The following is a 25,003-nucleotide window of genomic DNA, read 5'->3' on the forward strand; positions in this document are numbered from 1 at the left end:
CCTTTTCCATATGTGAACCTCCACTACAGAGATGATAATATATTTTGCTTACTTTGCTTGGCACTAACTTGACTGGGCAAAGAAACCATTTTGGGTCAGCTGAACATGGAATTGATAGGGTGGAAGAGCAAAGAGATTGTCATTTCCCATGATCTCCCCCACTCCATGCCTTTTTCCTACAAAGTGTATGCATAAACAAGCTTGGTAAAAGCTGAATGTTCTTTCCCACCCTTCCCCATATTAGTTTGGTTCATTGTTTTATCAAGATAATAAGCTTATACTGATTGATAAAAAAACTTTATCAGGCATGTGGAGAAATGAATGAGCTTCTGTGAAGTGTGAGGCTCTCTCTGAATAAATAATTTGTAATGACTAGTTTACCTGAGTCATTTTACCCATATCTGTTAGTGAAAAATCTGAGTTGCTTGTTATTTTTTCAGAGTAAGTGATTTGTCTGCATTAAATCAATCTTTTAGAACACTTGTAATGAATGGCAACCAGATTTAGTAAGTTGCTTTTCTTTTGATATCTTTTCTTTAATCAGTGTTTCTTGATTGTAACTAGTCCTCTAAGTCAACCACTGCTGAAAGAAGACTAGCAGGCACTTCTGTATCAGAAACTGCTATTGCTGTTTTAAATACTGAAAGATATAGCTTTGAAACAAACTTTTTTGTGTGTCATTCTTAATAAAATCTCACTGACATGTGCATTGGAAAAAGGACAGAGACATGGGTGAAAATGGCATGGGGATAGTTTAGAAGTGAGGTGTGAATTTCTTTACTGTGGTGTTTTTCTATCTATCTATCTATCTATCTATCTATCTATCTATCTATCTATCTATCTATCTATCTATCTATCTTTACTCTGCTGTATGTCAGAAGTGGGGACTTGCAAATGAAGCTTGAGCCTGAAATGATTCTGAGGGCTCTGTCCTACTGTGCTGTCACTGGCTGTGGATGGATCTTAGTCATATGCTCAATGACATATTTTCTCCTATCCTTACTGCACTCTATTTATCTGTCTCTCTTATCACATTCTCCTCTGTCTTCATAGAATGTATAATATCTCAGAGAACTGGGGTTGACCCTGTCTGTCAAAGAATTCTCTAATGTAGAGGCCGAAAGCAGTACGGAGATCGACCGGATGTGTGAATGTGCTTGCTATTGGAAAACTGTGCCTCCTGTAGTATATTCTTCAATTCAAACCTGTAGTAGAGGGAATGGGATACAAATGCAATTATTTGCAGTGTTGCAGATGTACAGTAGAATTCATAGCTTTCCTTCTTCCACCCTGCCCCTCTCCCGCCAAAGGAAACACTTCATCCTTTTGGAGAAAATAAAAATTAGGAAGTTCTACTTGTGTACTATTTCGCAAATCAGGAAAGCTGAAAATTTTATTTCCTAGAGCAAGAGAATATAATACAGTCTTGCAGAATAACTGCAAAGTTAATAACATTTAAATATATATGCAGTGCATTTGTGATTTATATGTAAGTGCATTTATATAAATATATTTATGAAAATGTCTATGCAGGATTTTTGGCTAGTGCCAAAAGAAATAATTGAATTATCACTATCTCTCTACAGCAACTGTAAAGGACTGTGCTGCTGAAGTGCAAGAATATGACAGTGATGGACACAATGCAGCTTTGGAAAAATGCTGTCAAGCCCTTACATGGCAACCATATCAGACTTCTCAGTGGAACAGCTTATTTGACTCTTATTATGAAAAACTGTAAGCACTGTTTGCACTTGGGGAAAAAAAAAAAAAAAAGGTTTCTTCTGGGTTTTTCTGTCTTTTTTTAACTGTTGTCGTTTTGTAGGAATAAATGATGCGTTTGGCATCCCTTGTTCTTATTGGAAATAAGAACAGAGAAGGAGTATAACAGGTATAATGAAATATGAACTTGCAGGTGTATCAGACAAGATGAACTTGAGACTCTGGTTGAAATTAATGCCAGGTTTTCTGATTTCCCTTCAGGGATTTAGGGGCAAAAGAAAAGTGAGTTAAAATATATGGTAACTTTTGTTTATTTTGTCAAATGCATTGGGGCGAGTAATTACTAAGCATATGGCACCTTTTCCTCTAGTGGTTTAAAATATTAAAGGAAAATCTTAGAAATTCCCAGTATTACTTCTGGGCTCATACAATTTCAGTCTTAATAATTACAGACGTGTGTGTGTGACATGCAACTGTTTGATCAAAGATTTAGAGTTTTCCTGTGGTAATCAAACTGTAAATAATTTTGTTTTGACCACATGATCTGGAAAAGATCATTCCCAGTTCCCTTTATATCCCTGATTTTTCTCCATTCTAATATTTATCCTATGAACCATTTTAACAAATTCACCCTTTTCTACAGCATCTGGTTAGTACTTCTGGATTGGGGCAAAAAAATTGTCACTGTCTACACAAGACTTGCATAGCACAGTAAATTTTAATGCTCCTTTCACCCAACCTACCAAAACATCTCCTGGGAGCTGGGTGCATATCAGTGTCATCACTGGACACTAATGTTCCCTGTTTGCACACAGGTGGTAGGGCCATTACACATCTTACTAAGTCCCACACAACCCTTCTCCTCAGGTATTGATTGCCATGACAAGGGAGCAGATCTTTACACTCCTTGGGAGCTGGATGGACCCAGAAACCTCCAGCTGAGTTTGTGATATGAGTATTCACTCTAAATGGAAGTGGCTTCCAACTCCTGTTGCACTTTTAGTCAATGACTACATGAGGGCTGTGTGCTGATGGTGAGAGATTACACTCCTGCCACTACCCAGTTACTTGTTGCTTTCCAAACACCTAAAATTAAGGTTGTAGACACATTTTTTGTGAACAAAGGCTATGTGATGCTGTACAATGAAGTATCCCAATCATGCTCTGTTGCCATTACTGTGGGAGGGGATTGAGATGTTATTTGCAGAGGAAGTCAGTATTACTTTTAAGTGAGGTCAATGGCAGTGCTGTGCCAATGGCAGAAGCTCTCATGCTTCTCATTGCTTAGCGTAGATGGATTGATCCCATGCCTTCAAATTGCTGCACCCATTTGAGGGGTATTTCTCAGGTTAATTATAATTTTCCATTTTATTCATACAGTACTTGAATGTCTTAGCTATTTCATTTTCACAACAAAAATGCTGTTAGCTGAGGCAGATTCATTAGAAAAGGTTACTCTACCATTAATTCTGCCCTTCATTGTGTCTGCTTGGCACATCCTTGGGCCTCATCTGATCTTGGTGGTGCTCTATTCCAAAGATGTCTGAAGATTTAAATTCTGAATAGAAAGAGGAATTTGAAGCATATTTCTAGTAAGTATGTTTGTGGGGCAGAGATATCTGTTGCTATCTAAAAGTTATTGCAAATTTTGCTGTACTACTTGGTAAGACTCATCATTTTTTGTGCACTAAGAGCAAAATACATGTTTGCTTTTATTTACTGTAAATGACATACTCAGAAAATTATAATATGAAATATCTCTTTTGGAGCCATTGTTCCAAACACTGCAACTTGGAGACGTGGACATTTGTAGTTTTGCTTCTCAAGCTGCTTGCCTGTGTGTAGGCAAATAATCTGAAATTGCATTAAGAATATCAGCTAATGAGCTTGCTGACACCTAAATATGAAAAACTACTCATTTTCCTACTATGAAATATACTAATTTCCTATATAAATTAAAAAAACAAAACAAACTATTGTAGGAAAAACAGAGTAAGTTTTACTTGTTTAATAATGTTGGTTTCAGGAGATGGTAGAACCTTCATTATAATTTTAAATATGAAGTAACATATGACTTGGTAGTTTTGAAGTAGTTACAAAGTAGTTTTCTCTTTATTCCCAGTCTCAGGTAATCAGTAGTTGCTTGAAAGCGGACTTCTGATCAAAATTTATAAAACAATAATAAAGTCTGTATATTTCCTATGAAGTCTGTACATTTTGATTTTTCCAACTAGTAATGGAGGAGTAAGGAAAATCCATCTTCAGTAACTGTGTTAATGAGAGGTTCTCAGCAACATCATATAAGATTATCATGATCAAACTTCCATGAACAAGAAAAGCCAATATCTATATAAGAGAACCTTGCCATGTAGTTCTGTTATTTCAGAATTATCCATTGCTTAAATCAGAGGACTGGAAACATTGTTGGGATGGTGAGTTCACTGTCTCTAATAGAAAGATTTTTTGATACCTTTCCTTGTTTATTGTGAATCATAGAGACAGAATCCTCTTGCTCTTTGGGTGACAAATTGCCCTTTGAAGAAATAAAATACAGTTGCTTTAGCCAGAATAGGATGGACAACTTATGGTGAGGCTGGAGGGCTGGTACTGATAGCTTTTCTTTTAGCCTAAGTAAATCCTTATTGGAATCCCAGTAGCTTCTCAGAAGCACTTGCTGTGGGAATTCGTGAGCAAAGTGGGGAGTCTTGCTGGCTCACTGGCTCTTTGTCTGCAGCACTAGCTGTTTATAAACAGCAGACTGCTGTTTATAGCAGTGTTATAATGAATGATTGAATACACTAAATGGTTGGTTTGTGCTCTTAGGTGCACAGAGTTCCTTTATATGAGATTTGTATGTGAGGATTATGTAAGCCTCTCAACCTCTGTTTTCCAAACACTTTGATTTCAGACTGGAATTAGAGAATATTTTATATGTGTTTTCATTCTTACACCTTTGACAGTCTAAGAAGAAAATGCTGGTAGAACTTATGATTCTTATGATGTATTTTTAGCCCGTTTTGTCATGAAAAATCAGATGGATTTTTGAACCACGTTAAAAAAAAATAGGAGCTCAAGATGTAACTCAAGTATGTCAGTACTTAAAGTTGCTCTTCCTTCTCCTTGTTTTTGTAGACCTGCTGTAGGATATCACATTGTCACAGATAAAGGATTTAATTTTTCAACAGCAGATGATGCCTTTGTGTGCCAAAAGAAGAATCATTTCCAAATCACAGTTCATATTAGAATCACTGGACATCCAAAATATGTCAAAACTCAGCAGGGGAGGAAACCAATAGAAAAGTTTTACTTGAAAGCTTATGGCATTAAGGCAAGTTTGTCTCATCTTTGAGATTATTACTTTTAATTGTCCGTGTAATAAAGTAAATAATTGAAGTGGACTTTTTTCTTAATAATTTTTTGACCAAGAACATGTAATTAGCTAATGTAGGTTCTGTTCTCATCTTGAATATCTGCACGTATGCTTGGGCATGGAATGGGCCTCTAAATCTGGATTCAGGAAGCATCTTCTCTTTTGTAAATGAATGCACTTACTTTCCTTTTTTTTTTTTAATTATTTTGTTACGGTGGTTATTTATTTATTTATCCCCCTCTGTCAAATTACGTCTGCAAAAAGACTTGGGTCTTCAGATTAGATGTCAATTATCAATTGATCAGGAGTCAGTTCCTCTATTAATTTCTATGTCATTCCATTAGAAATGAGTGCATTTTCACTGTCTTAGGAACAATTTGCCTATTAATGTCTATTTCAATTTTTATGTGTTTGAAAATTTAATATTATTATTTTTGTTTTATAGGTTGAAGCTCCAAATCAAACAATTGCTATTGAACAGTCTCAATCAGATCGAAGCAAAAAAACTTTTCATCCTGTTAAGTAAGATTTTTGAGAAAATTATTCCATTTTATTTCAATATGTATGATTGGTTTGAAATATGAAGTCATTGTTTCTTGAAATCTTACAGTATCTCTAAGCCAGTTTTCTGATTTTTATCCAGATTTCATTGTGGTTGTACACACAGAATCATAGTAGTAATATATACCTGGTCACACTTCATTAAGGAAAATTTTCAACAGTTATACAGATATGTTAAGTATGTCTATCCAAAATATTTATATTCAGCTAGAAACATTCTTTTATGCTGCTTCGAGCTGTAAGGCAGATGCATTTCCAATCTTAAAAAATGACAGAATGTTCCTGTCCTATATGAGCATGAGATACACTTACAGTGTTTTTTTAAAGGGTGGGTGCCTCTGCTAGAAATACACATGCAGCATCTTTCTGGAGCTCTGCCATTCTTGAGCATTTAACTCCCTGGCAGAATCAATGTTTATTCTTCTGGCATAAGTTTCCTATGTTGGAACTGCTCTGTCCTCTATAAATAATTAAATAAGCTTTAAAATACAAAGAGAGAAGACAGTGTTAAGTTAGACAGGACAGTGCTGGGATAAAGGCTGCACTATATTATCACTTAAATTGAACTTTGAGCTTGGAAGAAGAGCTTGATTTTCACTAAATTGCCTCTCTCATTACATTTTTCTTCCTTTTGTGTACTGATAAATAGATTCTGTGTGTATGGAAATTATTTTATGTGGGACTGTTTGGTGAATGGCAATTTTGTCTATAGAGACTCTTTGTATTATTTGTCACTTACTGGAGGACTACGATTATGTATTTGAGACATAGGTGTCTACTGTGTGCTTCCAGACATGTAAATTAGGTGCAGATGAAAAGAAGGACAAGCAATAAGATCTATTAATTTTACTATGGAAATTCAGGCCCAATAATAAGCAAGCAGTTATTAATCCTGTCAAGCAGCAAATAGCCTTCATATGGAGTTTTATTACATTCAAGACTGTGTACAAACAGACCAAGAAACATAAGACTCTTATTACTAAGAACAGTTTTCTACTGCTGGTGCTTTATGCTGTTTTTCTCCTTGATGTAGTCACTGTTTTTAATACATTTTCAGAAACCAAGGTTACTGCATTTTTACTGTGGTTCCTCTGTTTTATTGATTTGTCAGTTTTTCTCAGAACTGTTTTAATGAGTTTGCGGAAACCTGGTTTGAGCAGATTGATCTCCAAAGTCTTACTTCCCTGATCTTGTTTCCTTTTCTGTTTTAGAGTTGATCTGCCAGGGGACCAGATAACTAAAGTAACACTGGGACGGCTGCATTTCAGTGAAACAACAGCAAATAATATGAGAAAAAAGGGGAAACCTAATCCTGACCAGAGGTATTGCTATGGCTATTTGGCCTTTGTGTTAGAAGTAGAAAAAAGAAGGTCTACATCAGAATGGAGCCAATATTTGTGAAAAATCTCTGCTATCAAATCTGTGGTTTTTTTCAAGTTCTCTAATACTTGACTTGTGCTTAAAAACCTCTTTCTCTACTGTCCCAGAATGATGTGAGAATAAGACACCCCAAACTTCATCCTCATGGTTAGAGATAGTTTCAGGAAATTGTAGCCAGAATAATAGCTGACAAAATCAGGAAGCAAAACCACCCCAAATAATGATAATTTTCTTCTGAGGCAGGAAAGGTTTTCATCTTTGAGGCTTCATTACTTAAATTTGTGAAAATTATTGTATTCTTTGCTAATTTGCAGTGATTGTGGGGTTTGTAAGAGCATGTTTCTTAAGAGAGAAGGAAATACTTTTTCTTTCATGTTGTAAGAAATATGTTTAGAAAACATTGTCTGTCTTTTTATGTTTCAATAATAACAGCTGTATTTAAAACTTTTTTTTTTTCTGTGAGAAATAATTACTTCAATTATTGTCTTTATTAAATCAATTTCAAATTAGATACTTCATGCTGGTAGTTGGACTGTATGCTGTCTCTCAGGACCAGTTCTACTTACTATCTGCAAATGTCTCTGAAAAGATCATTGTGAGGGTATGTATAAATTTGTATTACTTTTATGTAAAAGTATTTACGTTTTGATATTCACAGGAGATTGAGGGGTCATGATTCTTGGGGATAAAAATTACCATTGAGTCAAAAATATTGATGAAAAAAACCTAAAGTTGCATGTTGTATGACTATGTTACCTTTTAATGATCAGAAATTAAAGGTAAGTAGAGCTATAGAAGGATTTTAAAAGAAGGGTTATTATGAGTTCCTATATAAAATATGTTGATTTTTTCGAGACTTTTTTTGTATTTGCAGTGAAACAATTTACTTCACTGGCCAGGAATTTTGTAAAAGCTTCCATTAGCTGGACTCTTCATTTTCCAAGGAGGATGAGAAGGGGGAAAAAAAAAAAAAGAAAAAAAAAAGGAAGGAATGGAGATCAAGCAGATCTAGGAAGTTTAAGACCCATAGCTTTGCTTTTCCAGTGTTTCCAGAGTGTCCCACCTCTCAATTCGATGGTAGAAATATAGGTTTCAAATTTACAAAAGGAAGAATAATCTCTTTTCCTCCTAACTGTTACTTTTCTGGTTCACAGGACATTTTTCTTTTAGTACTCAGCTTTAGCCTACAGTTAGACTAAGAAGAGAGAAAACCCCCAGATCTATGATGTTAACAAGAGCTATGGTGAATTAGGGTTAGGAGAGAGAGAGAAGACACAGAGCCCCAGAATGAGTGGGATTGCAAGGGGACTGCCAAGGGAAGGTGGGGGCTGCTGAAAGCTTCCAGTCCCAGCCCCTTTTTCTTGTGATCAGTAGGTGGTGGCTAATGTTTGAACTGGGCATGGTCTGGAGTTAGAGTTATTTCTAGGGTGAATATTATGTTTAGGGCCTAGAAGGGAAATATGTAAGGTGCCATGTGGCGAGGCTGCCAAAGATGGAGAGGGCCTCTGGAAGATTGCAGTCTACTGAACTTTTCCATGTGGGTCAGTTGAGGAGCTGCTTCTTGTTTGTGTGGACTCTTTCTAGCCCTCGGCTTATGGTGAGGAATAGGCTGGCATTTTGGCTTGGAGCCGAGCAAGACCAAAAGCTCTGGTGTGTTAAATGGAGCTGGGAAGAGGCTTCTAAAGAAAGCTGAGGGCTGTCAAAAGCTGGTTTTTTTCAGGTCATTGCTTGCATCCTTTTTGGCAGCCCATCATCTGCCTAGGCTTACGACTATGATCTGTTTTAGTATTTGGGTTTGGAGAGAGCCAAAGGGTAAATCTCCAGCATGTGAGGTGTTGCTCAGGGGTTTCCAAGGGAAGATGGAGGCTTTCAGATGGTTTCAGTCCTGTCTCCTTTTTCATCTGAGCATCCTCTTGTGCCATAAACCCTTTTTCTATAGTTAGAGTTAGGTTGGGGGGCGGAGCGTTATGGCCCAGAGCTCATTTCTGGGTGGAGTTATAAAAAGGCTTTGAAAGCAGTATGTGGAGTACAGCAGTTTTTTGCCCTACTGAGAAGTTTTATCATCCTGGCTGCTGTTGTGTATTTTTTGCTTCAGGATGCTGAAGCAGTGTTTGCATCATTCCTACATATATTATATAGTTATTTTCCTTTATTTGTCCGTTAATTTCCACAATCCTATTTTCATCCGAATTTCTCTTTCTGGATCTGACAGTGTTACAGATATAGCATCATTAATAATTTGGGGAAGCTGTTGAATTTTCACATTTGTCTCATACTTGTTACTTTACAAGATATATATAATTTTATGTAAGATTCAGAAATTTACATTTTCCCGCTTTTTAAATATTAAATTCCTTTGAAAATTCAATGAAGTGGGCTCCTTCAATGCATGTGAGACAGTTTTTGAACAGGAATTCATTGAACGAGATTTTTCAAACCTGGCCATTATTTTAGACAAAGGAAAAAAGAAGGCAGTGAGGGAGAAAGAAGGCAGTAAGGGAAAAAGATCAAGAGGCTCTGGTCTGAAGTGGTGAAAATATCAACAGGAAAGACAGAAGGAAAATAAAAGTGATTTTCTAGCTGTCTAACAGGGCTTCAGCGGTAGGGTAAAGGGAGTCAGCCACTGGCTACCTTCAAGTGGCAAAGCCATGCAAATGCACTGCGAGAAAAAGCAGCTCATCATCTGGCCCTTTATACACTGGACACAACAGAGCTACCAGCTGAGTGGTGCTCGTCAGGCGTATCAGATCATGCTCCAATTGTGACAAACAGTGGTGGCTACACAGTGCCAGGCCTTGTAGCTGGCAAAGCCTTGTGAAAGCCTAGGTTCTTTTTATCATGATTGTGCTTTGGCCTGAATTCAAAGTTAGAAGAAACCCCAAATAAACCCAGAATTAACTATTGAAATCAAATGCCTTTTCTTGTTAGACACATTCTGTTGTTTTATTGGTGTTCTTTAAAACACCATCTTTCCTTAACATGAAATTTTCAATATGAGTTGATTTAAAACATTACAGGAGGATTTTGTGAATCACATGTGTTTTAATCTCTGCTTTCGTTTCTCTTTTCTGACTTCCAGTCTCAGCTGAAATTTAGTTGTAGATAAGAATGGTTGTGTGGTATAATGTCAGTGTTAAAATTTGGAAAGCTTTGGCCATTGTCAATTTAGCTTAAGGTGCTAGTAAAGTAGAATTCAAGGGGAAAAAAGCATGGAGGTCAGTGGTGTGCGAGCAGAAGCACTTAGAAGTAACTCCACTCTGTTTTTTTCCATTAGTGTGCAAAAAAAGCTCTTGAATACAGTTTCAATATTTAAGATTTGGCTTTTCATTTTCCCCAAATTTCTAATAGAATAAACAATAGTTCATCTATGCTATACTGTACCTTTAAGCAAAAAAATTTTCTTCCAGGCATCTAACCCGGGGCAGTTTGAGAATGACAGTGATGTGCTGTGGCAGCGAGGATGCGTTCCAGAGACGATAGCCTATCATGGTCAAGTAGGAATTAACACAGACGCACCAGACGAGGCACTGGTTGTCTGCGGAAACGCAAAGGTTATGGGCAGAGTCATGCACCCATCTGACAGCCGAGCAAAGCAGAATATCCGGGAGGTGAGGGCCGTGCAGTATTTAGGGCACTTCTGTTTGCGCCACACCACAGGTTGTTCTGACTCATGAAGCAGCTCCTCTATCCTGGCTGTGCTGAAAAGCTGGCTTCAAGAAACCACATGTACCATTGTGCTCTGTAAAACTATCACCTACAGACTTTGGAGAAGTCTGTAGAAGCTGGGAGTTGTCAAACACAAGGGTAACTGGCAGTACAAATGCAAATAGCGCTCTGGTAGTGGGGAATGGGAAGATTGTATATTTTAGTGTGATGACTGGCCAAACGACTGTGTCAGGCTAGTTGCTCTCTCAGTGGTGTCCTAGATGCCGTGCTTAGTGTTTCAACATATAAATCCTGGTATTTTTCCAAATAGGTCGATACAAATGAGCAGTTGAGAAGAATAACACAAATGAGGCTGGTGGAATATGACTACAAGCCTGAATTTGCATCTGTTATGGGCATAAAAGATACCCATGAAACAGGTATAAAGTCAGCTTTGTTCCCATTTTTCATTAGCATCTACTGATATTTATTTTGCCATAGAGTCTTTGAATATCCTGCTATTTCATCCTCATTTTTTAGGTTACTGCAATTGCATGCTTTGCTGTGTATCTCTTGCGGTACAAAAATGCCAAAATTAGGTTTTGCTTGTAATTTTACAATTTATGTTTCAATTTTTAAAGATGAGAAGCTTATTTTCCAGAAGTTTCATGAGAATGAAGTATGTGCTTACAAGCAATTTTTTTCTTTCTGCAAAGAAATGAGAATTCTAAAATTTTCTGTGTTTGTGGGTTTTTTGGTTATGTTTTGGTTTTGGCTTTTGTTTGTTTATTTGTTTGTTTTTGTGGAATGGAGAAAAAACCCTGAAATCCTGGATTTTCCCACCACAGAGAAATTCTAGATCATTTTTTGCATTGCCTGTAGTTTTTAGAATGGTCAGCAGGTATGCCATTGTGTTTCCTGACATTAGTTTTTGTTACCTCCTGAACAGGAATAATAGCCCAGGAAGTGAAGAGGCTTTTACCTGAAGCTGTTAGAGAAGTTGGAGACGTTGCTTGTAATGATGGAGAAAAAATAGAAAACTTCCTCATGGTTGACAAGGTATGGTCTTGGGGGAGAAAGTGAGGGTGTGTATTTAGACTGTTCTTTCATGTGGGGATCTATGAACACATGCTGTGTCCCATCGAACCCTGTAGCCCCCCACATGTGTTACAGAAACGGCGTTCAGCAAATCATTGAGAAAAACAACCACCAGCAGTTAGTAAAGTGTCACCCTGGTTTTTCTGAGTTTTTTAAAGCCTTTTGATTGTTCATAAAATGGAGTCAGACCTTTTAGCTACTGTACAATATTAGGAGCAGTTTCTACATTTTCCCACACATGTAACATAAACAAATCCTTTGTTTTTCATTCTCTGTCCTTTGTTTGCATATTTCTAACCTGAAAACAATTGTAACTGACAGTTGGTCTGGCCATTTGGCTAGGAGGTGAAAACTCCAGAAGCCAATCCACAGCCAGACCCACAAATGTATAAAAAGTAAGAAATAAATAGGCAGGGGGGCTCTCGGCCTTGGCTCAGCCCTGAGCTCTCTGAGAGGAACTCTCTGCCCTGCGAGGTCTCTCGACTCCGTGTGGTTGCTTTGCATATCCCGACCACAGTAAAGGGCTGAATCTTTTAATGAAAAGAAGTATCTATATTAAAAACTGATTACAATACTACATGAACGTACAGTTGAAAAGAAAAAGCCCTAACTTTTCCGAATAAAACTGGATAGTGATTTCACAGCATTGGTTCAACAAGTGGTACTCCAAAACATTCTTTTGTATTTAAGTGTTTCAGTTAATTAAGTATTCCACAAGTGAATTAAGCAAAGACAGTATTCAATTTGCTAAAAAAAACAAAAAAACCCACCTTCCTTACTCCAATCCTGGTATAATGTCCACATACCAAATCCAAGTGCGAGTTCCATGTGTAGGATGGGGGTTTTTTTTTAGTTTTGGCTATCTGAAGTGGTTTTTATAGGTTCAAAATCATGTGCTATGGAATGGCACACAAAATAGTTACCATGCTTATAGGTTGAAAACACTGCCACGATATTGTTCTGTGCTTGCTTCTCCTCCTTCTCCTGTAGAAATATGACTGCAAGGGACTGTCAGTCCCAGAGTCCAGTCACACAAGGCTGCAGACAGCACTTGTATCAAAGCAGCCCCTCTGCTGAGTGCTTGTTCACTGTGTGCCGAAGACCACTTCCCAGCCTTTTCCCACTTGTGGCTGATAATGAGAAGAGGGAGGTTTTAGAGAAAGGAAGGAGACCTTATCTTGTCTGGATGATATAATGAATGCAATCCTGCATTCATTATCATAATGCATTCTTTCATTATTTTATAGAAAATGCATTCACACCACCAAACTTGTAGAAAATATCTACAAAAATACTGTATTTCACTCGTCATCTTTTGATAGGCTGTAAATAATTTAAATTCATAGGTTAAATTTTCTAGGTTATATTCCATATAAAAGAAGTATTAATTAGATGCCTTGAATAAAGCTGTGGAAAGAGCACTTCTGGAGATACTGTTGAAAAGGAGACTTATAGAAAATTTGCTCTTTTTGGTCAGGGGTTCCAGCTTGTGGCTGATTTCTACATGCTAGTAGAAGAGCTGTGGTGGTAGGTGACTCCAGGTTAGTTTTGCCCTTTAGGCCTTCCTATTATATTGTATAACAGCTGTCATGTAGCATCATTTGCATTTTTGAGTGCCTCCAAAATTTCTTTGGGGTAGTTGGGTTTTTCGTCTGACAGAAGCTGAGGTTGGAGAATTGAGCTTTGGATTCATATCTCTCCCTTGCTGAAATATCACACAAAATACCATCTCTAACAGTGTCTCACCGCACTGCTGTTTGGGCCCATCATTCCCTTTCTTCTCTGTACCTTGGGGCTCTGGAGAGTGCTTGCCAGGATGTCTTCCAGAGATGCGACCTACAAATGGAGAATGCCTACTTTCTATTCATCCCTGTAGGGTGTGACTCTGCTGTGTATGTGGCCCAAGCAGGAATGGATTTTTACAGCAATGGCTTAGCATTTTCTTGACTCCTTGTCTAGATCTGGATCTGCGATTACTTCACAGGCACTGTGGTACTTTAATATGCTCAGATAAATCTGTGCTTTCTCCTCTTTCTCCTAACGCTTGTAGCATGTCAGTTCCATGACCTTTGGGGTGACAGGATCAGGAGAGATCTGTGTCTAACAGTTTAGGGTTGATATTGAATTCAGAGATTTGGAATATGTCTTGTTGTGGTGGAACATGTGATTTAAATTTCTGGAGCTCCCAGCAGCTTGAATAGTAAATGGAGAGTGCTTCATATTTTTTCTTTCAGTTTGGCAGGTGATGAGACCTTGAACTTTGTTATCTCATATTCCCTGTTTATTTCCAGATAAGTAGGGTTTTGGCTGGTGTTGCATCTCTTTGTCAGTTTAGAGCTGTTGAACTCGCTAAAATTAATTGATCGCCTTATACATTTGAACCAGGCTCTGCTACTTTCTAGAGAAATGTCTCAAGTATGTGCAATTTATTTTTTTGACACAGAACCTTTTCTTCTCAGTCTCACTGTGCTCAGTACTTTGTCACTAGAGGGACAGTAAAACTCTGATCAGTTTTTTCTCCCCTCAAATAGATGGGTTTTTTTCTTCAATATGTGAGGGGAGCAATTTTCTCAGCTAGTTGAAGACACCTAGACGCACTTCATGCTTGATTTGAAGACAATGGAAGGGGCAGCTGCTATGTATCATTGATATGAGGGCAAGTGTCCATATAAGTGATTTCACAATTCTAGGCACAAGAGATTATTTTGAAGCCACTTTTTATTTAAATGGGCTGTTGGTATTTTGGCAGTAGGGAAGCTTGTTACTTGCCACTGATAATGTGCTCTGATTCTGATTACATGAAATGCTGTCTGGTTTTGTGGAATGTAGTCACCTTTAAAAGAAAGGTGTGTGTGGCTTTTACAATGTGAAAGGCAAAACTGCTTTTCCCTTACTTCTGCATAGCTTGACCAGACTGGAACACTTAGCAACATTAACTGCAGTAATGGCTTCATCCAGTGGCACATGTCTGGTTGCACATTAATATGAGAAAGCCATTCTTTCAAACACAGCAAACAGTACTCTTCTATTATGCTCCTGCAGTGGAACAGTAGCCATTTTTGACTCAGAAACGGATAAAATACTTACTACTTGGATGGTTATACTGAGGGCTTCTCCAGCAGCAGATGGATACCTAGATGATAAGCAGGAGTAGGAGAATAGGAGGCTTTTCTTGGTATAATATCCAGAAGGAGTAAATGTAGGGTGTCTGAACTGTTTTAGTTGCAGAGATGAGCATGGTATTAGAACCTACAAGACTTCTATAAGAGACTGAAGAGGCTGAAGGGAAGAGCAAAATATTATACAGTCACAGCTTGACATCTGGTTTGGTTTTTAATCTGTTTCACTTATCTCTGTGATATTAACATTATGTTGCAACATGGATCGAAAATCTGGTTTGTCTGAGCCTACCTAATGCCTGTAGGGAGATGGTTGGATGTACATTTTTCTAAGGGATTCTAAAATCTTTGTTCAGCTTCAGCACTGAAAATCAAGTAGTAGATGCCTGTTGGAAGAGTATTAAGGTTTCAACATAGTATGAAGGTAAATTCTTGGTGTAAAAGGCTCTTTAGCTTCTTCAAATTTTTCTGCAAGTCCTCATTTTCAATTTACTCCAAATTAAATGTCCACCAAAAGGGTTTTATGGTCGTACATGCATGCCATCTACAGTGAGATAACTTGTGTTTATATAGATGAATTCTGCATTCATTTCTTCTTGTTACATCTGATTGATGAATATATTATGTATCTATTTTGGTCATTGTTTTCTTCTCAGGATCAGATCTTTATGGAGAATGTTGGTGCTGTAAAGCAGCTTTGTAAACTAACAAACAATCTTGAAGTCAGAATAGAAGAATTGGAACAGTGGAACCGGAAGCTGGCCAGGCTGAAACGGATGAACAGTTTAAAATCAACAGTCAGTGAAGAGAGCAAAGTCAGGTACCACTGGCTGGGATGTTCTCTAATAGTTGTCACACAAATTGTTGCAGCGATCTCTGCGATAGAAGTGAAAACTGATTTTGCTTGACAGTAGAATTCAGCTATTTTCCAGTACTGAAGTTGTGCAAAAGACCCCAAATTTCTCATATATCTTTTAGTCACTGAGAAAATAAATGTTTGGAATGGCTGTTAAAATGCAGTCATTTTTGTTATTGCTTCTGTTGCATAAAGGGTAAATTATGTCCACTTACAGCTCTGGGACTTGGAAATTGTTTCTAAGGCAAATCTGCAGAGCTTCTTCTGCAAGAAAGAATCTTCATTGGTGCTTCAGTGGAAGTGATGAACATTTCCTGTTTCTAAGCCATTTCCCCAGGTTTTCTTCTACATCAAATGTATCATTTAAGAGTGTTCACCTGAATGAGTTAACTGGAGACCTTTGTCCTTGAAAATGAATCTGCTGACACTTCTGCCTTTCCCTTTGTAAATTCAAAAATTGCAAAAGCAAGTGACATTAACACATTAAAAATGTCTTTTCTTCATTGATTAGTTGCTGAAGCATTTGATCTTGTTATTAAGGAGATCTTGTCTCTTACAGCAGGTATAGTCGAGCTAATAGTCTCTTGCCATCAATAAAATCAGTCCCGCTAAAATCCAGGAAGGTGAGTGAAATTAAATCCTTGTCTGAGTCATTCAGTGTGATTTGCTTTCACTTTCTCATACCTATATCATAGTATAGGAAGTGGATACCTCTTTTCGAAGGGATCATATGAATGAGGAAATACATATATTGACCTTTCTCAAGACAGTCTTCCTAGGCTGCCAAGCCCTGTTCCTTAAGGTGAACCAATGCTCATTTGCCCACCTTGCTTTTGCCAGTGCCAAAAGAGAAAATAATAGGTCAAATATGCTTTGTACCATAATGACAGTCAAATGCTCCATCATCTAAGATTATCCTACTTGTTGGGAAAGTGCCTTTCTTCTGTATTTATACCTGTCCTACTTTAACACACTGAAAGCTGCTGAGCTTTTAGTTCTGGACATTTACTGAGCTCTTAATTTGATTTTGAATTACTTCAAAAGTATGAAAAATGGCAGGAAGAAAGGACAAGGAGCTATTATTTTTATCTATCCTTTCTTCCTTTGTAATGTTTGTGCCCCCACACTATCAACAATGCACAGTGCACTCACAGTCTTAGGGAACTTTTAATTACTGAAGTTTTTCTCTGTAGATGTTGACCCCTGTATAAGGGTGACCATGAAAGAAACAAGGGTGATGTAAAATCAACCTAGTGTAGTATTTCTTCATCTACTAGTAGTTGCTTAGATATGTGCCACTTGAATTAAACAAACTTTGTTTTTACCCTAGGTTTGTTTGTCAAAGACCAAAGAATCTTGCTCTGTGAAGATTTTCCGGGTGACTATAATAGCTTTGCTTGCTATTATGGCACTATGGTAACAATTAATTAACAACAATTTGAGTTGTTTCTCCTTTCCCCTTTCTACTTACCTGAAAGAATATAGTACATTTTCTTCTTTTCTCTTCCTACCCGAAGAACACAATGTATTAATATTAACAATGAATATCCCATCTAATATTGAAAAGTTGAAACCACTGTATAAAAGTAAGGTACTCATGTGATGATCTCTCTCCATGTCACAATGTATGGTGCACTTTAAGTGTACCTCAGTGGCTTGTACTACAGGTGCAAAACTGGACTCTGCATGTTTTATCCAATCATTCTGTGCCTAAATACAATTTCTCATGTACAGAGTGATTCTGTTGTGTGAAATGAAGCTGAACTCAATCCCACTGTGGTGGGCAATTATGTGACTGAAAATTTAACTGATTACATTGGACTTATGACAAGGAAGGTATGCTCTGGACTTCTGAGGTTGCCTTTTTCTGTCTCCAGTCCAAAAACCTGTGGCTTAAAATCTCTTTGTGGCCTGAGTGCTTTGACCTGGTGGTGTGATTCTGTTTAGGTTGGAAACTGCATGTATTTTGTGTTGAATACAAGTATATGAACACAATACTGTTTACAAGTATCTAATCTAAACCCATTAAATTCAGCTGAAATTTTTCCCATTAAAGGGAAAGTGATCAGATAGTTAACACTTGCATGACTGTGTTTTGTCACAGTGCAGTCAAGGTATCATTCATATTGTGTTGCACAAAAGATGGATGTAAATCCACAGAACAATTCTCTTTCTACAGTGCTTTGACAATATGGAGCCTGTATTTACTTAGCATTCATGACCATCGTTTTGAAAAAAAGCCGGCTTACAGGCAAGTATTAAATTATAATTAGTGAATTCAAATTAGTAAAATCAGTAATAGGCTGTGGATCAATTTGTTTTGATCCTCAACTCTAATGTCCGTTTCTTAATGAATTGTTTTTCTTCATCAGCAGTACCTCAAGTTCTGTTCTAGTCTCTCCCTCTACCACCACAGCAGGTACTGTGTCTCTGCGGGTCTGCATACACATAATGGGCTATTATAAAATGTCACTACACAGCATTTGTGAGAATTATATTTTGGTGTTTTGGGTTTTTTTTCTTTAGCATTGCCGAGGGAAAGCACAGTTTCTCAGAGCACACAGCCCATCAGCAAGATCCCTGAAGTGAATTTCTGTGACATTTTGCCTTGTGACAAGGTGTACTGCTGTCCAATTCATCAACCAAAAGTCAAATCTCTAAATTATGAAAAATACAATGCAAAAGAAAAATGTAAGTTGAAAACTTAATTATTTATAATTTGAGCAGAGACTGTATGAAAGTGTGGGGGAAGGGGCAAGAATCTTTAAAGGTAGTTTTCTACAAGGTAGTTTTCTACAAAAGAGCTTAGCCCAGAGGATCTAAAAAATCTTGATATAACTAATCATCACTACAGTCAATATGTTTTTGAAAAATCCGGCCTGGTTACCCTTAAGAATTTGGAGCCCTAAGATGTTTTGTCTGGTGTCACTGTTCTTCCTGGACATTCTTGGTAAATTATTTCATGTGAACTGAAAAGTCACTAATCCCTTTAATTTACCTTTGGCTGCAGTTGGATGGGAGTTGATTAGGGGGAGTAGAGAATGAATTAACAGATGCAAAACCCCCCCAAAAACTGAATTGTGTCAAAATATGGTGGTATTACATCTTTTCGATGGGCAGAGACAGAATACCAACTGCCTGAAAACATAAGACTTACACTTAAAACTCTGATTGTTAAGGCAGGGGGTTTGAGTAGCATTATTTGAAGGCAGAGCTCTATAAAATAAAATACTTTCACTGGAATGAATTCTTTTACTGATATTGTGTGCCATATGTTATATTTGTAGTGTAGGAGAAGATGTCTTGTTTACAACTTTTATAATATTTTAAAGAAAGGGTTAATGCATAAAGGTATGCATAAGTTGCAGGAATCTGTATTCCTCTTTCCCGGTCCTTAACACTTCCAGTGGCTGGAAGCAAGTGTTAATAGTACTAAACCAGCATTCATCCTCTTCCTATCTTGGCCTTGGGAGCAATTTTTGCAGCACAATCGACAAAGTGAAGTGAAACTGGGGATGGATGAAGTTCAGCCTCTGAAGTACAAATGTCTGCCAGGGCAGGCATTACCAGTTGCTGTGACAGTCTGAGCATGACCTGTTTCAGTGGGACTCACCCACTGGCCATTCTTTACTCTGCAGACAAGCTGTATCTGAGTGGTCCTTGTGATTCTTGTGATCAGCGCTGCAGTGCCCTGTGGCAGACAGAGGTCAATGCAGTGCTTTAAAGAGGTCATACCTCAGTGATTTGTATTGCTCTGAAGCCTGAAAGAGTGTTGATTAAGGAGACATTAATCTCATTTATAAATGAGGGAATTGTAGATGGATGAAAATGAAATATGAAAACCTTCTATCCTCAGCTGGCTGCTTATGGTATTAGGTGGAAAGAGAAGATAAGAATAAACACAAAGCATTACCTTCTCAAGGTCTTATGCTCCAAATAGCATTAAGAGTGGATCCAAGAGTGAAAAATCATCACAGTACACAAGCTACTGAAAGATTTCAGTTCTGCACAAGTTTAATGAACCTGAATATATCCGCAGACGGAAGGTAACAATGTCAATATGAAATCCAAACAGAAGGAAAACCAACAAGCTGTTTAATGTAGCTGTAGCCAAGATAAATGAAAGAGAAAATGTTTTCAGAACAAAAGCTAAGAGTTAAATATGGGGACTAACCAAGATAAAAAATGGATACTTTAGAATCAGCTAATTAGTCTGATTCATGGAAAGGTAGAACTGTTTGAAATTGCAATTAATTAAAAAAAAAATTACTAATTTAGGAGTTATTACAGACCTTTTCCTGCTCCACAATGCAATACCTGAATTTGGTGGATGCGGACTATTGCGGACTGCATCCTCTGTAGCTCCAAATCCTTTGCATCCTGGATTTGCTGATGAAAAGGCTGTTTGGAAAGTTCAAGTAGAAACAAAAACATTCATAAGCATGAGAAAATTCATTGAACAAAGACTCAGACATCTTTATGTCATCTAACTTAATGTGACTTTTTTTCCTCGTATTTTCTTTTAACTGATTTCTCTGGAGGAGTTAGGCTTTTGAATTTCCATTGATTTCATTGGAATTGAGGACTGTGAATGCCCTTCAGCATTTGGGCCTTTTCCGCTCTCTGCTTTCATGCCATTAGTGCTCACTGCTCTCCCCTTAATGTTAAGTGTCACCAATAACCAGGAGCTGTTCTTGTTTCTCCCCAGGGTCTCTGCCCTCACAGTAAAAGCTTGGAGAGAGTTCCTGCTGTATTTTTGTCAGCCTCATGCATTCTCATTTATTGCCTTCAGAGGGTAGTTAACAGATTCATAGTAAAGTACCACCACAATAAGAAATCATCAGCAGATTTTTCCCACGCTGCTTACAGAATATTACAACTCACTTGAATTAAAACCATTGAGTATTTGAGAGAAAAAAACCTCACATTTATTGCATGAGTTTTTCTTAATCTTATCTGATGATGATGGTTTTCCTCATTACATTCTTGTTATGCTTGTAGGTCTATATTTGTTATTTAATTGGATCTTCACACCCCGCATGGGCCTTTGAGAAAGCCCTCAGTTTTACTGTATGTGAAAGAGTGGAATTTTATTTACAATTTATTGAAGGTTGCTATGGTGCTTTGTGGTAGTTCTTGGTTTTCTCAACTGGCACCTTGTATTCAAAATTCAGATTGCAATATCTGAAAGAACAATGAAATGGTATTTTTATGATGAGTAAAAACCCAAGTGAAAATCAGGTTCCATGCTGGTTATTGACTCAGTTTAAATAGTTGAAATCTTAGTGAAGTAAATCTGTCTTTGTCCTGGGTTTTGTACAAAATTCTGATACTGCTTAATGCTTTCTTCCACCATCTGCAAAAGAATCACAGTTTTAAGTGTCCACTAATTCTAAGTTTTTAATAAATATTCCTACTGACACTTACATGGGCTGAACTATTTTATCTACATAGAACAATCTTTTATCTCTACTAGGGGATATAGGTTTTCTACATAATAGCTCTCTGTTATTGAAAATAAAAAATTACAGAGTTTAAGGTATTGCTAGCATATCTGGACTATTAAGAGAAATCATGAGGAAATGAATGTGTGATGATTCGTTTGTGAATTAAAGGGAGGAATAAGAGAATGAACAGACTTTTATTAGATCTGCCCCAAGATGAATATACATGTATAAGTGATTGCATGTGTCCAGTAGCCATTTCTCTAGGTGTGTGGAACTCTATAATGAAACGGAACAGCAAATGACTACTAAATGCGGCAGTTACCACCAAATCTGGCAGAACCTGTAGATCTGTATGATGAGCTACTAACTAGGAAATGGATTCAAGGAATAACTATCAGCAGTATTAGAGATTTATTTAAAAAACCCCACAAGACAGATTAAAATCCCAAAGATGATTTTGTATTATGTTGCCTCTGGGCCCTTGGATTCCAGTTGTTAATGTTGCTCCATGCTCTTGGTCACCTACTAGCATGAAAAAAGTCTGGATTTTCTTATTTCCCAATACTGAAATGAAATCCAAATCTGGAATGAATAAGAAAACCGTAAGGTCAATCCAGCTGTCTTGTTTCAATCTCAGTAATAATGCATTTTGATTCCTGCTTCCTTTTTTGAAACAGTCTTTCTGAAATCAGAAAGTTTCCTTTGGAAGACATGGTAATGGAGTATTTTGGTATTCTAGAAATGATATTTGATGAAGCACGTTAGTTTAGGCAAGATCAGCATTTCCCAGGGCCAGTTTACTGGTAACATGTCTCTGATCAGGTTCTTAGCTGGAAAACCATTTCCCATAGGCTTGAAGGGCTATTTGCCTTCCCTGGGCTGTACTATATGATGATTATTCAAAAAGACCTTTAAACTTCACTTTTCTAGGCAAGTGTTGATAAAATTAATAGAATAACAATTAAAAAAAGAAGTCACCAGCTTATACTACACAGCCTAGTTCCATGTTTGGAGTTAGAGAGGTGACATCAGTGAACATGGTGGTCATGTTGTTAGAGATGCGTATTAGCTTTTTAAATTTGGTTATGCATCTTCTCTCTGAAGTACTGGCTCAGTCCACAGTATCTTAACATCTCACATTCAAAAATACTAATTGTTCCCCCAGCCTATATTTGCATACCATGTGCCTGATGCCATTTTCTCACTAATAAGAAAGGTGTAGCTTTATGTTCAGATTAGTGCTGAAGTGCCTGGCTGCATATTGACTTTAAACTTCTCTGTCATAGAAATTGGTGATGTTCTCTGTGTGTGGTGAAGTCTTTTCTATTAGGCTATGTTTTGGAAATGTTTTTGATATTCTGTAGATTTAAAAAACTTTTTTTTTGTTACCTGCAAACTTATTTTGACTGTGTATATCTTTTTCTGAATGGAGGTGCTTTGTATTTTAAAGATATCTCTCATGATTACACGTCTTTATTCAAGAGATAAAGAACAAAATATCTTCTGGTTTTGTATTCATACTTTGCTGTTACAATCATGCAAACTGGGCAATGTTTGTACATTCATCCTTTCACAGGGAACAAAAGTGACATGTTACCCAAACGAGATCCACTCAAAAAACCTGGTGGAAAACCTGATCTTGGAAAACCTGATCTTGGAAATGACTGTAAGTCCTATATTTAATTTTTTTAAAAAAAAAATCACTTGTATAACTTTTAAGATCTACTTTTAGGCTTGGAATTCTGCTTCTGGAATTTAGAGACTTTTCAGTTACAATTTACCATTCTAGAGGATTAGAATTAGCACTTGTGAGTTTAGTTCCTGTGAACCACAGGAAACATGTGATTCGCTGTAAATTTCAGTTTGTTCTTACATCTTCATTAGATTTTTATAGACATTCTGATTGCCCTCTCTAGAAAGTTCTTAGGTTTGGCTTTACATACAATAAAATGACAAGTGGCATTTTCCTTGACAGGGGCTAAAATCTTGTACTTAAGGATATGAGTGTGATATTTGTGTATGGGAAACTCCTGATACAGCGTGAAGGAAGTGTCTGGGGTTTGCCTTATCTCACCTAAGGGATTAAAATGTCAGCTGCTTAAAGAGGCCATCTCTACCTTCAGATCCTGACACTGCCTTCAGAGGAGATGAAATTAAGTTTCTTGATGCAGGAAGTTTGGCTTGATTTCAGGTTCCCCTTTTAGTGACTGTGCAGGGCTGTCACAGCCACCCTGGGCTGAAAATATTGATTTTTTTTAAAATGTAAAGATGAGTATCTGCTGACTACATATGTTGTAACAGCATGCTCTGGCATTTATTCAGTACGAGCGGGATTATGCCTTGTGTCTTTTTGGTTTATGTGGATCCTCTGCTTTAAGGCTCGTGGTTTTTTTGTTGTTGTTTTTTGTTTTGTTTTGTTTGTTTGTTTTGGTTTGGTTTTTTGGGTTTGGGGGTTTTTTTTGTTTGTTTGTTTGTAGGGGGGGCTTTTGGGGTGTTGTTTTTGTTTTGTGTGTGTTTTGGTTTTTTTTTTAATAAATATTTGATTAAAGACCAGGCAATATTTGGATGATAAAACATCTGGACTTAAACATCTAGACCATACACTTAAAGCAGGTGAGGAGTAGAACACGGGTTCTGCTTCTTCCCTGGATGTGCCCCAGTGGGATGATCTGGAAAAAATCATTCCCCTTCTGATTTTTTTGCATGTTTACACACACCTCAGATGAGATCCTCTGAGGCATCACTATGTTACATTTTGTAATGAGTTGCTGGGTCATAGGGAAATGTTCTCCTTGCTACTTCTCTGAGATGAATATGCCCAATTTCCTTCTGTCACTTGTAGATATTTGCATACTGATATTCAGGTATATACTATGACACAGAGAATTTATAATCAGAGAACAGGTCACCCTATACTCATCAAGTTTCTCTGCAAAGTAGGGAATGGTTGCTGTAGACGAGCGGAACAGAAACACAAGCCCAGTGTGCGCAGCATGATGTGGAGGCCTTGGGCCTCCTTGTGCTTTGTGCACCACACTAAGACCAGGTGAAGGGTCTGCAGAGGAAGCTGTATGAGGAGCAGCTGAGATCACTTGCTTTGTTGAGCCTAGAGAAGAGGATACTGAGGGGACACCTCCTGGTGGCCCACAGCTTCCTCATGAGGGGAAGTGAAGGAGCAGACACTGATCTCTTTGCTCTGGTGATCAGTGATACAGACCCAAGAGAACAGTATAAAGTTGTGTCAGGGGAGGTTTAGGCTGGATATTAGGAATAGATTCTTCACCCTGAGGTTGGTCAGGCACTGGAACAAGGTCCCCAGAGAAGTGGTCGTGACACCAAGGCTGCCAGAGCTCAGGAAGGATTTGGACAGCACTCTCTGACACATGGTGTCTGCCAAAGGGAAAACAATGTTATCATGGCTATGCTCATCATCTGTCTGTAGAATATTACAAAACTCTTTTGAAAACAAAAGTTCTTGCAAGTTCAAGGCAATATTATATGAAGAAATTATAATTTTCATTTAACTTGGGTAGTTTTCTTCCACAGAGAATTAGAAACAAGTTTTGTTGCATTCGTATTATTTCTCTCAACAAAGATAAGGTTTTTCAAGTTAGTGTTTACTTGAATGGGTATGGCTTCTAGTACATTAAAATGAATATTGGCACATTTGTGTTTTACTTAAGCTGCCATCAAAGTAGCCTTCAACGTCTGTGTAAAAAAAAAATGCTGCAGTGTTAAGTTCCCAGGATATTTGTCCTTGCAAACTGAACAAGAATCTTACCTCCAATGGCAGAATGGAGGTAATCAA

At 37.5% G+C, this 25,003-nt stretch overlaps 1 protein-coding gene across 1 annotated transcript in view; it reads left to right on the top strand.

Annotated features, from left to right (window-relative positions):
* MYRFL (myelin regulatory factor like) overlaps window positions 1–25,003 on the top strand; it is a 40,014-nt gene that overhangs the window by 11,111 nt on the left and 3,900 nt on the right. The window contains exons 6-20 of the mRNA XM_040062522.1: window positions 1,587–1,734; window positions 4,852–5,047; window positions 5,535–5,611; window positions 6,862–6,972; window positions 7,541–7,631; window positions 10,438–10,638; window positions 11,007–11,115; window positions 11,625–11,734; window positions 15,549–15,712; window positions 16,308–16,371; window positions 17,079–17,164; window positions 17,928–17,999; window positions 18,121–18,167; window positions 18,275–18,439; window positions 22,772–22,861. Coding sequence (XP_039918456.1) covers window positions 1,587–1,734; window positions 4,852–5,047; window positions 5,535–5,611; window positions 6,862–6,972; window positions 7,541–7,631; window positions 10,438–10,638; window positions 11,007–11,115; window positions 11,625–11,734; window positions 15,549–15,712; window positions 16,308–16,371; window positions 17,079–17,164; window positions 17,928–17,999; window positions 18,121–18,167; window positions 18,275–18,439; window positions 22,772–22,861 — 1,731 coding nt within the window. The remainder of the gene's footprint in view (window positions 1–1,586; window positions 1,735–4,851; window positions 5,048–5,534; window positions 5,612–6,861; window positions 6,973–7,540; window positions 7,632–10,437; window positions 10,639–11,006; window positions 11,116–11,624; window positions 11,735–15,548; window positions 15,713–16,307; window positions 16,372–17,078; window positions 17,165–17,927; window positions 18,000–18,120; window positions 18,168–18,274; window positions 18,440–22,771; window positions 22,862–25,003) is intronic.

This window comes from Hirundo rustica, chromosome 4 (assembly GCF_015227805.2).
Source record: "Hirundo rustica isolate bHirRus1 chromosome 4, bHirRus1.pri.v3, whole genome shotgun sequence".
Taxonomy (NCBI): domain Eukaryota; kingdom Metazoa; phylum Chordata; class Aves; order Passeriformes; family Hirundinidae; genus Hirundo; species Hirundo rustica.